The 13,591-nt window shown below is 35.7% G+C and overlaps 1 protein-coding gene across 1 annotated transcript; it reads left to right on the plus strand.

Annotated features, from left to right (window-relative positions):
* The first annotated feature begins 505 nt into the window (after positions 1-505).
* Positions 506-1,777, plus strand: LOC137394465 (kinesin light chain-like). The gene has a single exon (XM_068081189.1). The coding sequence runs from the start codon at positions 506-508 to the stop codon at positions 1,775-1,777; it is 1,272 nt and encodes a 423-aa protein (XP_067937290.1).
* The last annotated feature ends 11,814 nt before the right edge of the window (positions 1,778-13,591 follow it).

The raw sequence follows: 13,591 nt of genomic DNA on the forward strand, positions 1-13,591 counted from the left end.
AAGTAGAACGGAGGCAGAGCTTACTAGCTATATAAGCTCGAACATTTGTGTAGAAGAGCAGAGCTGTTCTGGGCCTGTTCATTGCCTGTTACTTGATCATTCTTGTACAACTTATGAACTAAGCAGAAATATATGTATAAACTCATGCACCGAGTCTTGTACTAGTAGAGGAAAAGTGAAGGTCGTACAAAACCTTTACAATATTATCATTCTTATCATACGGCTAAATGGATATTCTTAAGTGAGAATATGTTGCGAAAAACCTTGATAATACATGTAGCTTGAAGTATTGTTTAAAATGGCTTGGAAAAGGTACTGTTTTTTGTCACAGGTTTGAAGGCTTAAACATCTAGCATTCGTGTAGGTTGTGCTTTGTTGATGTATTTTTCTAATGCTATAGGTCGATGGCCATTTGACATTATCAAGCGCTGACAACCATGCAGTGGAAACAGAAATTCATCATCGGGATGTATCAGACACATACACCAATTTCGGATCAGTCTACATGGCTTTGAGTGAGTATGAAAAGGCAAAAGTGTATTTCACTAAAGCTTTGAAAGCTACAAGGGTCTATGGTGATATCGATCATCCCAACATAGCTGGCAATCTCAGTAACATTGGTTCAGCCCATCGCTTATTGGGTAACTATACACAGGCGCTGGAGTATGCTAACAAGGCACTGGCTGTGAATGAGGCTTTGTATGGCAAAGGCATCGATAATATCCATGTTGCTTTGAGTTATGCAGAAATTGGCAGGACATACAGTGACCTAGGTAATCACAGACTAGCCTTAGAATATTATATAAAGGCACTAAACATGCTGAAGACTGTATATGTACCAGTCCCTAATCATGCATCTATTGCTCGTGTCTACAATGACATTGGTGTAACTTACTGTCATCTAGGTAACTATGAATTGGCATTAGAATACTACCAGAAGGCCTTAGATTTGAGACACCTGATGTATGGAAGAAACACCTGTCACGTAGACATTGCTACTAGCCACAATTGCATTGGGATGTTACATCAGAACCAAGGAAAATTTACAATTGCCTTAGAAAGCCATACCAAAGCGCTCAACATGAGGAAAGATCTTTATGGAGAAGATACTAACCATAAGGATGTTGCTACTAGTTACAATAATCTTGCTTCATTATACCGTTCTGTCGGTGACCACAAGCAATCATTAGAATACCACAAAAAAGCTCTTGTAATGAGAAAAGCTGTGTATGGTGAAGATGCCTGTCATATAGATATTGCTGGAAGCTACAACAACATTGGGTGTGTATGCTCTGATTTGACCAACTACACACAAGCTTTAGAATATCACTTCAAGTCATTGGCTATTTTGAAAGAGGTATATATGGAGAAAATCAACGGTGATATTGCTCGAGCTTACAACAATTTGGGTGTAGCGTACTCTTCTTTGGGTGACAACAAGCTAGCAATTGCTCATTTCATGAAAGCAATAACTATGTTGAGAGCTGTGTATGGAGAGAATAGCTGCCATCCAGATTTCCCAGTTACCCACTCATCTATCGGTGAAGCATGCTATGCTCTAGGTGATTACAGATCAGCATTAGAGTATCACAAGAAGGCCTTACATGCCTACAAACAGGCAAATAGTGAGATCAGCTGTGCTGGTATTTTTATCGAGTATAAAAACATTGCCTTAGTATATTACTCTTTGGGTGACTATAAGTTGGCACTTGAATATTATACCATGACATTCGAACATTCTAAGAAGAAACTAACAAATGACATTCAAAGAGAATAGGTCTGAACAGGGTGAGGACAGAGTTTGAAGTTGTCTGCTTACTGATATGCATGGATATGTTATTCCTGTTTGTAATATGTTTGACAGGAACTTTCTTTTTTAATACAAACATGAATTCAGATTTATTTTTATTACTCAGTCTTTCTATGTATTTTTAGTACATTTCACAAATTGGTAGGACATACAGTGACCTAGGTGATCACAGACTAGCCTTAGAATATTTTACGAAGGAGCTAGACATGCTGAAGGCTGTATATGAGCCAGTCCCTACTCATGAATCTATTGCTGGTGCTACAACGACATTGGTCGAACTTACTGTCATCTAGGTAACTATGAATTAGCATTGGAATACATCCAGAAGTCCTTAGATTTGAAACAACTTATGTACATATGAACAAAACACCAACCACATTTCCATTGCTATTAGCTACAATTGCTTTGGGATGTTACATCAAAACCAAGGAAAGTTAACAATTGCCTTAGAAAGTTGTACCAAAGCGCTAAACATGAGGAAAGATCTTTTTGGAGAGGACACTAACCATACTGATGTTGCTACTAGTTACAACAATCTTGCTTCACTATACCGCTCTGTCGGTGACCACAAGCAATCACTAGAATACCACAAAAAAGCTCTTGTAATGAGAAAAGCTGTATATGGTGAAGATGCCTGTCATATAGATATTGCTGGAAGCTACAACAACATTGGGTGTGTATGCTATGATTTGACCAACTACACACAAGCTTTAGAATATCACTTCAAGTCATTGGCTATTTTGAAAGAGGTATATATGGAGAAAATCAACAGTGATATTGCTTGAGCTTACAACAATTTGGGTGTAGCGTACTCTTCTTTGGGTGACTACAAGCTCGCAAATGCTCATTTCATGAAAGCAATAACTATGTGGAGAGCTGTGTATGGAGAGAATAGCTACCATCCAGATTTCCCTATTACCCACTCATCTATTGGTGAAGCATATTATGCTCTAGGTGATTACAGATCAGCAATAGAGTATCACAAGAAGGCCTTACATGCCTACAAACAGGCAAATAGTGAGATCAGTTGTTCTGGTATTTCTATCAAGTATAAAAACATTGCCTCAGCATATTACTCTTTGGGTGACTATAAGTTGGCACTTGAATATTATACCATGTCATTCGAACATATTATGAATATTATGAAGAAACTAATTAATGACATTCAAAAAAATTAGCTCTGAACAGGGTAGAATGGTAGAGAATTTGGAGTTGTCTGTTTACTGGTATGAATGGGTTTATTACCATTGGTAATACGTTTGACAGAAGAATTATTCTTAAATACAAACATGAATTCAGATTTATTTTTATTACTCAAACTTTCTACATATTTTTAGTACATTTTATATTCATCTTTACTCATTCTGGTATTCATGTTTATCAGTGAATAAACTTGATAATCTTTTGTGGGAGTTGTCCTCTCCACTCATATTTCCTCTATATTTTCATCTTGAGAAATAAAAGTTTTTACATTTGGTTAATAATAATTATGTCTTTTGACTGAGTTCAACTTGTCAGTGCTCTTGAATAGTAAAATATTTCAAACTCTGGAAACTGAGTATCCTTCAACTAAGAGCTATTCAAATATACCCTTAATTGTTCAAGACAAAGTTATGCAGTATTTGATGGTAGCCTGTCTTGACAAACTGTTGTTTTGTGGAGTTGTCCATCCATCGAGCGGGTGAGCAAAACAACAGTATATAGCATGAGGGAAACTTTCTAGATCTATTTTTGTTATTAATGCAAAGAGAACATAAAGCATTGCAATTATAATAAATATAAATACTAATCAGTATTTAGCTGGTAAGTGAAATAAGAGTAAAAAGTAGATGACCAAAGAATCTTCCTTGCATTGTATCCATGCTACTAGGTTTATTTTATGTATTTTAAAAACACAACATTTAGAAATACATGAAATTATTAAAATATACAAAATAATTGCTGTTGGCATAGAGAAAATATTTCAAGCACCTATTTTAGTTCTTGCCCGTTACCACTACATCGCAGAAACCAAATGTACGAAAAACTTTATCATGATAGAGATCTTCACATGAATCTGCATCTACCAAATAGCATTACTCCTGATGAGGTAGAACACTACTTGCCATCACCAGGAGGTCTAAGTAGTGTTCATAGGGTGCATCATAGGGTATCTACATACTTCAGCACACCAATGACCTTATACATGCCTTTTGAGTTTTGAGTGTTTGTGCTGTTTCTGAATTTTGATGTTAGTCTGTAGGGTGACACCCAGATATTTCATATCCTCCTTTCATTTCAAGGGTATATCTCTAAGTCTGTAGGTGGGATGCACAGTCCTGTTGCCAAATGCAATCGCATGTCATGTAGAGTTGTTGAAGAGTATATTTTACTTGGAGGACCAGTTATGTACAGCATTTATGTTTGGCTGGAAGTTAGTAGCATCCTTAACAGAGTTTACTCAATGATATACTATACCATTTGCTATTGTATCAGAAATTGCAGAAATAGTACCTTGTCAGCAAGTTTAAATAGCGTTTGTCCCAATTTATTTTGTTATCGTATAAGATACAGCATACATATAGCAAATTACAGCTGTACAACTCATGTACAGCTGTATTTTGCTACATGCGTTTATCTCCGGAGTTTAGTCTGCTGTTTAGCTCCGGAGCAGGCTAAACTATTGGTCTACACAAGTCTGTGTAGACTTAGAGTATAGTGCAGAGTATTGCACTAGAGAGCATTTAGAGTATAGAGCAGTGGTGTGAGACCACTGCCAACAGTATCAAGTGTGCAACAGAGAAATGGTGCAAAATACAGCTGTTCCGATTCATTTCTAATGTCACAGTAAAAGAAAACACTTGTGAAGCACTAAAGGATGAATATATGATGACTGTTTTTATTGCTGGTCTTCTGATGTATTAGGTGTCATGTTCATTGTAATATTGTGTATATCTCCGATGTTCAGGCATTTCTCCATTATGGCATCTGCTCTTGCTAATAATTCTATTCAATAATTTGATATACTGTTTCTCTATCGCGGTAAAATTCACTGCGATGTGTGATGGCGTGTTCTCTTTGTTGTAAAAACTAGGAGTATGCACGTGTTTTCACTGCAGTTGGAGCTTTGCAGTTTGTGTGTCTGTGTGGTTTAACGATAGCTACTGTAACAATTTCCAATAATCTCAAAGACTCAAGTCTCTGCTAGAAACACTCCATCCTCTATTAAGCATGACCATCTAATAAACAGATAGAATTGCTAATCTCAGGAAACGTTTGCAAGGAATGGTAAGCTATTCATTCACCATTGCAAATTATTCTGATAGTTGATTTTAGTAAACAATCTATTTATACAAAGAATAGAGTTCTGCATCATCTTCAGAGTTGTGTTCCACTTCACTGCAGGAGAATTATCTTTTCTTGCCTCAAACTAGTAAATAACATGCTGTAAATCTGCATATTTGTAAGTTATATAATGGTAGTCTATCAAATGATACAAATATATATTCATGAACACGTGACATAAACGAACCATACTTATATTACATGCAGAAACAGAAAGTAACATTTTTAAAACAAAAATATTTCCATCGGTTGCTCGGATAGCTGTGTTCTAATTGTTGCTTTCGATGGAACAAACCATAGATATAGTAAACCCTAGATATGCGAATAATCAAAACAAGTGAGGCCTATAATTAGCATGACGCAACGTCATGGTGATGTGCAACGCGAATCAGCTGATCTATTAACTCTTATTGACTTGGCACTAAAAACTGCTCAATTTTTCCATAGTTTGGGCATCTGAGACTGCATATTTTATTGAAAATATGTAAAACTTATATACAGTAAAACTTCAACTTACAAGTGCCCTTACGTACGAGAAACTTGAGGTACGAGCCAGCTTTTAAGCAAGTTTTAGCACTAACATACGAGCCATGTTTGAGATACAAGCACATGAGTCAGTTGCCAAGTATGTCGGAGGTGTTTTATGAGAACAGCATCACTCTGTATTTTTCAACTGCTCAGATTATACTTTGTACCATTTTTTTTGTTCGCGATTTTCAGTGCAGAATTATGTGAATTAAAAGTACCATGCGTAGACCAAAAGTGTGCCAGTAAAAGGATAGATAATGCAAAGAAAAAGCGAATGATAACAATTGATATTAAACGGAAAATTATTGAAAAATATGCAAAATATGTATGCGTGATTGAGCTTACTCAACAATATTACAGAAATACATCTACAATTATCAAACACAAGGATTATATTCAAGGTATTTAGTTTGCAAAAGAACTAACCATAGTTTCTAAACGACGCAGCGATCTTCACGACCACTGATAGAGAGACTGCTCAGGCTTTGGATAAAAGACAAACAATGTCCTTAAAGGCAAATGTCCTTAGATAGGTTTCTCTTAAAACGGCCGGCTGGTCGTGAGAGCGAAACAAAAGAAAAATTAGCTAACCAGCGAGAAACTTAAAACTATGAACGCTGAAGAAATTTTAATTATGTTAAGTTAAAGATTAAAGTTTGCTTTTATGTTCGTTTTTAAGTTTGTCTTTTAAGACTTGGATAAATTCCAAATTTATCAAAGTCAACTGTTGTAATGAAGGATAACTTATCTCTCCCTCTCTGGCAAATGCTAGCGTTAGCTGCTATTGTATGTATTTAATTTTACATTTTAATTAATCACATTTCCTTGCATTATTTTTTATATGTTGCTTTTTGAAAGCATGTGGTAAGTTAGAACAATAACCAACATGTTCTTTCTGTTACAATATATTGTTTTGAGTGTTTTATTTGCATTTTTAGAGTATGGAAACCAATCAATATATATTTAATTGTTCTATATATAAATAAATTCGCACCAACATGCGAGTAAATTGACATACGAGCTCAGTCTCTGAGTGCATTAAGCTTGTAAGTCGAAGTATGACTGTAATGACTTTGGATGAGAAAGGCAAGAATCTTACACACATGGTAATGAATAATACCAATGATTTAGAAGCTTCTATATCACTGATAATACAAAGAGTGACCAAATAGAAGTTAAACTCATAACAAACTGATGAATCAAACGAGATTTAGAAGCAGTTACGCTGGACCACTGTATTAAACACCCATTAGACATGACTGAAAATAACTAGACGAGATAGTTTTTGTCTAAGGTTGGTTGAACTAGATTCCTGCTTTGAGGCAGCATAGTGTATTCTGATTTTAGTATAACGATTTACTATAGTTTTGAGTAGACTGTTGGCATGCACTGTACATGTAAAACCTTGATTGAGGTTATGTAATAAGACATATATGTTATTGTCTGTGATGTTGCTTGTTTGAAAGCTCTCTGTGTGATACCATAGCTCTCCATGTGTGAACGTAGGCACTTTTCTGCAACAATACATATTAGGCCTATCAATCTGGTCACTAATCCTCCTCTGTTTTTAACTGAGATTAGGGTTATGTCATCACTATTACTATTTCCCACTACTTCTACATCGGTCAAGAACTTGATACACTCATCACATTTGAGTTAGAAAAAAAACCTCATCACCGAACTCCTCATCTTCACCTTCCTCAGCTTTTGTCTCTTCTTTCTTTTTCTTTCTAACCAGAGAATATAGCAGGAGTTGGCCAGTTTTTTCAGCCCTGCTCACATCAAGATCAGTACAGTTAGCATTGGGTCGGTGTGATATCTGCTTTTATGAGCAGTGCTCGAAGTGCAGATCTAAAGCACTGCACATCCGGGTTATTGTTATAGCCACCCTTAGATCGTATTGTGGAAAACAGAATCTCAATGTGATCCTGGTTGATCTTAAAGGTTAGGAGGTAGTTGATGTAAGGGTAGTTGCTGAAAAGATATTGAGCAATGCCATGTACAGATTTGGCTGCTGACTCAAAACCAATGACGAAATGATGATGATTTTCTTATTATTTTCCACTAGCATCTTTCCGCTTGGTGTCTTTAATCGGCATAGATAGCTTATGATATTGTTGAGAACTTCTTGTTTTGAGTTGAAGTTCTGTCTTGTTATGGGCAATTGAGAAAATACCTGGGGTGTTGTGGTCTCTTCTGATGACATTTCACTAGGAATTTGGTCTTATTGTTACGTTTATGACTTAAAAACTAGCATGCCAAGCATGCTTCCATTACTAAACTTATTGCTCAATTGAAGGCTTTGATGCTGTGATGCACATCACTACGACGTAACGTCGTGAAAACAACAGCCAATTATAGGCCTCACTTTTACTCCATTGTAATGATAGCTATTCGCCAATCTAGGGTTTACTATATCTATGGAACAAACATTCTCTAGTTGTCCAATACTTTCCACAATATCTTTTGGCTTCAACTCTTCATCTGTACTGCTGAACTGGTCAATATTAGCATCCAAACAATTTTTTGGCAAAGCAGAACTTTCATGCGCTGCCTTTATCATTAATGCAATGCGTAAAGGTTTTGCTCACAATAAACGTAACCTTTGGTCCAAAACTTGCAAACCAGTTTTTATATGCATGTACTTTGAAGTATCATGGCTGCGCTGAACAAGGAACTACTATTAGCCTGAGACAGTAATTATTTCTATAGCGTTGCTCTGAAAGTTCATTTACCATAGTAAATTTAAGCTGTTCAGTTATATACATGTATGTAGGCTACTTCGAAGTAGAAAGACTGTGTTAGACAGAGCTACCACTAGCCTGAGACTGTTATTAATTATTTCTATGGTTTTGCTTTTTAAGTTTTAATCAAAAATATGAAAAGCTTTGGAATTATAATGAGAGAATTAATTGTTATTGATATATACGATTCATTATTAATACGATTTTATGGACACTTTTCTACTGATCAGTTGATATTATGGGCTCGTAAAAATCAAATAATGTCAAAGTGGAGGTTGGAGCGTTAAATTAGAGGGTGGCGGCCTATTTTTCAACTCTTCTTTCAGGCTGGTGTCAATTGGAAATGGCGTTTAAATAGATGTTTTAGTGTATATATGTATATATAAATGTATGTATATATGTAGATATATATATTTTTTAATTATGTATACTGTATCGTGTATACACATAAATCTCAATGTTTGTCATTGGTTTATTTGTCTGTCAACTATGTATCCAGCGATCAAAAAATTATTAATAGAAAATTGTTTCAAATTGGATTTGAACTGATGACATGCAAATTGCAAGTCTACAAACATGCATGTGTAACCATTAGGTTAAGCCGTTTTTATTATTCTGCACATCTTGTCTGTCCTTATCACGATTACACATGCTAAATATGTGTTAATATGCTCAGGAGTTCTGTGCACCGTGAGAGATCGTCATGAGTAATCAGTATATGGGGAATTATCTATGTTATGGTCTTGAGTGGTGTAATGGTAGCATTCCAGTTCTGCAAGAAGGCATTTATACACTACAATATGGTGTTCAATTGGCTTTACTAAGGAATAAATTAGGCACATGCTTATTACACATGCCAACTTTTTATGGCTTCACACTTACACTGCAGCTATAGCGTCATGTGTGTAGCCATACCAGAAGAAACATGCCCATATATAAAGAAAGTGCTTTAACTATTGCAAGGCTATTGCAATCGGCATAGAGATGTAGCAGGCACTGTAGCCGGTACAGTACGAATTACGCAAAAATAAATACAGTGCACAGAAATAAACGCAGAACACAGAAATAAATGTGGCACACAGAAATAAAAGCAGTACACAGAAATAAACAAAACATCTTAATTTAAGCTTTAGAATGGTAAAATGTATATGTTGATGAAAATAAATTTTTGTGGAAAAACTTTGTGTTGCCTTTTGCCGGTATTTGGTCAAGCCACATTTGATGTGCAGGTGTTATTGCACCTATTGCTTCAATGACATCTGGAATTACAGGTGCTATCACACGCCAGCACTTTTTAAGCTCCTCTCCAATTTGGAGATGCATCTCCACTTTTTCCTTTTCTTTGCTGGCTATGTTGTAGTTATTGGGTACTGCTATATCTACATGTATTATAATAGTTCTCTTGTTCTATTTGTCTATCACTACAATTTCTGGCTGGTTTGATTTTACATATTAAAATATAGATGACTAGTTTGAGGTGCCATATTATATCACATCTTACCCAAGGTTACGGTGACTCCTAAGTAGACATAAATTTGTTTAATTGTTTGCCAGAGGTCGAGTGTTACATCTATTATCAAACATATTTAATTATTTTCCTGATGTTGAGTATTACATCTATTATCAAATATATTGAAGTATTTACCTAATGTCGGGTGTTACGCCTGTTATCAAACAGATAACGCTCCCTAAAAGTGTCAATCTGTATTAAGTAGGAAAGATTAACTAACACCTGTTGAACTAGTGAGGGTTGCAGCCACCATTTATATACACGATCCAAAGGTATCTTGCGCAATTATACTTTTGACAGGAAAATCCAGAGAACACAAAGAAATCATAGTTTAGCATATGAAAGCAGAATGGCTTGTGAGCTGTACCAACTAGACAAGCTAGCTAGAGAATACAAAGTGAAAGCTGAGACCTCTGGATTCTGGAGGCATTATCTGCAGGTATCACTCCTGAACATGTTACTGTAATTACTCAAGAGTTACTTGGCACCTGCAGCTAATCAAAAGGGAGTTGAGTAGATGGCAGAATTAATGATTAAGACAAGTGATGGCATGAATATTACATTTATTAGCTATTATGGATATTGCTAGTGTTGCAGTCTATATGCGCATCACTTGAGTATCAAATAGAGTCAGTACATGCTTTATTTCAACATCACCTTCTCTCTATCAAACTCACCAGTCATTGGTTGTGGTGCTGTATCTGTCCAACTTGTATATATTTTATCAGCTTATTGAGTTTTGTTTTTACAAACATTGATTTTGCACAAAATTTACTCCTAATCATTAAAATTAGAATAGACGTAACTTCATCCTTTTTAGTACAATTGTTGAAAATCAACTTGACAGCATTTCAAAATATATTGCAGCTATACCTCAACATATACACCTCAGCAGTTATACCTTGACAAATATAGGACCGATCTCGTCTTTCTATTCCTTTGTATCTCAAATCAATTTTTCCTATATAAAATAACTAAATACAAATTAATTGGTTCATATTGACTGCAAAACTACGTAAAAACAGGATATTATGACAGAACAACATGTTTTTAATTACTCTAATTCACCACCTACACTCACAAAGTAACAAATACCTATATAGAGGTTATGATCTGAAATAGAATGTTGCATTATTATGTACAGTACTGTGTGGTGCTTTTACCGTCGAGATAGACGATAGTGACTAATTGGGGTGTGAAAGATACTTAAAGGCAACACATTTGGTAAGCTACACTTTTGTGACGCTAACATAACATAAAATTTAAATTTAGCTCAAATGAATTTAGCTTACTGAGCAAACACTTGCAAATAAGCTTTAATCTTACAATAAACCTAATTATAGTTTTGTCTCCATTTTCATTTTTTGGCACTTTATGAATTGCTTTCACCTTTTCTTTTGGCCAGTCTTTTAACAAAAATTTCAAACTGTTTCAATGAGAAAGACCGAGCGATGCTGTTCTTGTAAAGGACCTCTCACATACTCTACTAGATCTGTCTCGTATGCTCATATCTCAAATTTGTTTTGTATCTCAAAGTTAAAATTTGCTCGGAATCTTTTTCGTATCTCAAATTTCTCATCTGTTGGGATACTCGTATGTCGAGGTATGATTGTATAGGAATTCAATCATCTACTCTCATTCTTTAGCATAGATTTTTACATTTTTTTCTTGTTTACCACTATTAAAGGTTCGTGAAACTTGAACATGTGCTTAATATACATATATCATATTTTAAAGCCTACAAAATTATTTATGAAAGTCAATACTACAATCTTTTCTGCCACTAATGGGTAATTTAATTCAACTGTTTCAAGTGAGTATTACTTTAATAGCCTCTTGTAATTAAATGGCTGTCATCCTATCCACACAATATTGGATTTATATGTCTACCGTTTAGGCTCACGGGCTAGCCAATTACTGTGTGACACGTAAAACAAATCCTCAAAGACGCAAACTAGTCTTTGATATAGAAAAGAGCTGGTACAACGGAAACCATCCTCTCAGTTATGTTCAACATCAGCAGATGATCAGTGACCATAAAGCCCTTTTGAAGAAGTACAGAGATGATGCCAGAAAAAACTTTTGTACCCTTGATAACCTAGCAAATATCTTGGATGTTGATGACATCTTTAGTGAGAAAAACCTTAGAAGTGCTCAAGTTTTGAGTGAGAAAGTCTTCTCAGCTAGCAAAACCTGCAGTAAGAAACTTGCGAAAGTATCTAAAACGATTCTCCAATCAAGCATTGATGTGCTGAAGAAGAAGGATGAAGAAGCTCCATGTAAGTTTGCTATCATTGGATTGGGCTCTATAGCAAAGGGGGATGCAACTCCTTATTCTGATCTAGAATATGCCATCATTGTGGAGAAGGAATCAGATTACTTTGAAAAACTAGCGGTAGACAGCTACTTCAGAATAGGAAATCTAGGTGAGAGTCCTCTGAAGTCCTTTGATATCGATGAGTTGAAGACAAACCGTGAGTTAAGTAAGCTAGCTAAGAGGGCTGTCACTGGTTACAGAATAGATGGAATCACTACAAACTCTGGTACCATTCCAACAGGTAATGGTAAGGAGGGAGGTTTTTGTTTGATACTAACAGTAGAACAGCTCATGGAACTCTACAAAACAGAAGCGGAAAAGCCAATTGATGAATTAGCAGATAAATCTGACATGCTCTCCTCTACCATAATTTTACTTTCTACTGAAAAAGAACAAGGCACCAGTCAGCTCTACACACAGTTTACTGAAGAAAGAGCATCGTATGAAATGTGTGGGGAGAAAAAGGGAACTATTGAAAAGAAACACTTTAAACTGTTTGCGAATGACATGGAGAAATATGTTTTTTTACCCGAGTTTGTTAAGTTTCAATCACCAGATAATCTGAATGTCAAAGTAAAGGAAAAGATATTCAGATATCCGACTCTTCCCGCTAACAATATGAAGATGTGTCTCGGACTCAGTTGTTGTTCCTCATGGGACATCTATTCAGAGCTTCAACAGCAAGGCTTTCTGTCTCCAGACATTCATCAGTACCTGAATATTATCCTCGCTCTTTCTATATACATACGAACTTCAGCTTATCACAAGATGCAATCACAGACTGACTTTGTACAGATTGACCAGTATTATAAAGGTGATCAGAATTTATCTTATGCTGTTCTAGCACACTTGGTAGTACTTATGGGCTGCTTACTCATTCCTATCAAACAATCTGTGAAATACAAAATGGCGCTTCTCACTGCTTCCCTAGATGGCAAAGAATATTGTAGAGCATCTCCACTACTTGAAAATATTGAAGTTCCCAAAAATGATTTCTGGGTGAAAGCAGAAGTTCTCTATTTCACTGGTCAATATTTTACTGCCAAAACTGAGTTAAGAACAGCACTTGGTAAACCAGTTGACTCCATCAGCTGCTCCTCATGCTGTGAACTGTGTGCATATCTTCTCTACTACACAAAGAACTATAAGTATGCATTAAAGTATTTTCAATATTTCCTCTCAGAACAAAAACAGCAAAAGTTCTGGAAGCTTCTGGCTGCACACTGCCACAAAGAAATAGGGGAATACAGATCTGCAAAGCAATTGATTAGAGAGGTGGGTCTCTTTATAACTCGGTGAAATGCAAAAGCTGTAATAGCATATGAGATTAGACTGATGTTTGTAATAGAAATGTATCT

The sequence above is a fragment of the Watersipora subatra genome, chromosome 4, assembly GCF_963576615.1.
Source record: "Watersipora subatra chromosome 4, tzWatSuba1.1, whole genome shotgun sequence".
NCBI lineage: Eukaryota > Metazoa > Bryozoa > Gymnolaemata > Cheilostomatida > Watersiporidae > Watersipora > Watersipora subatra.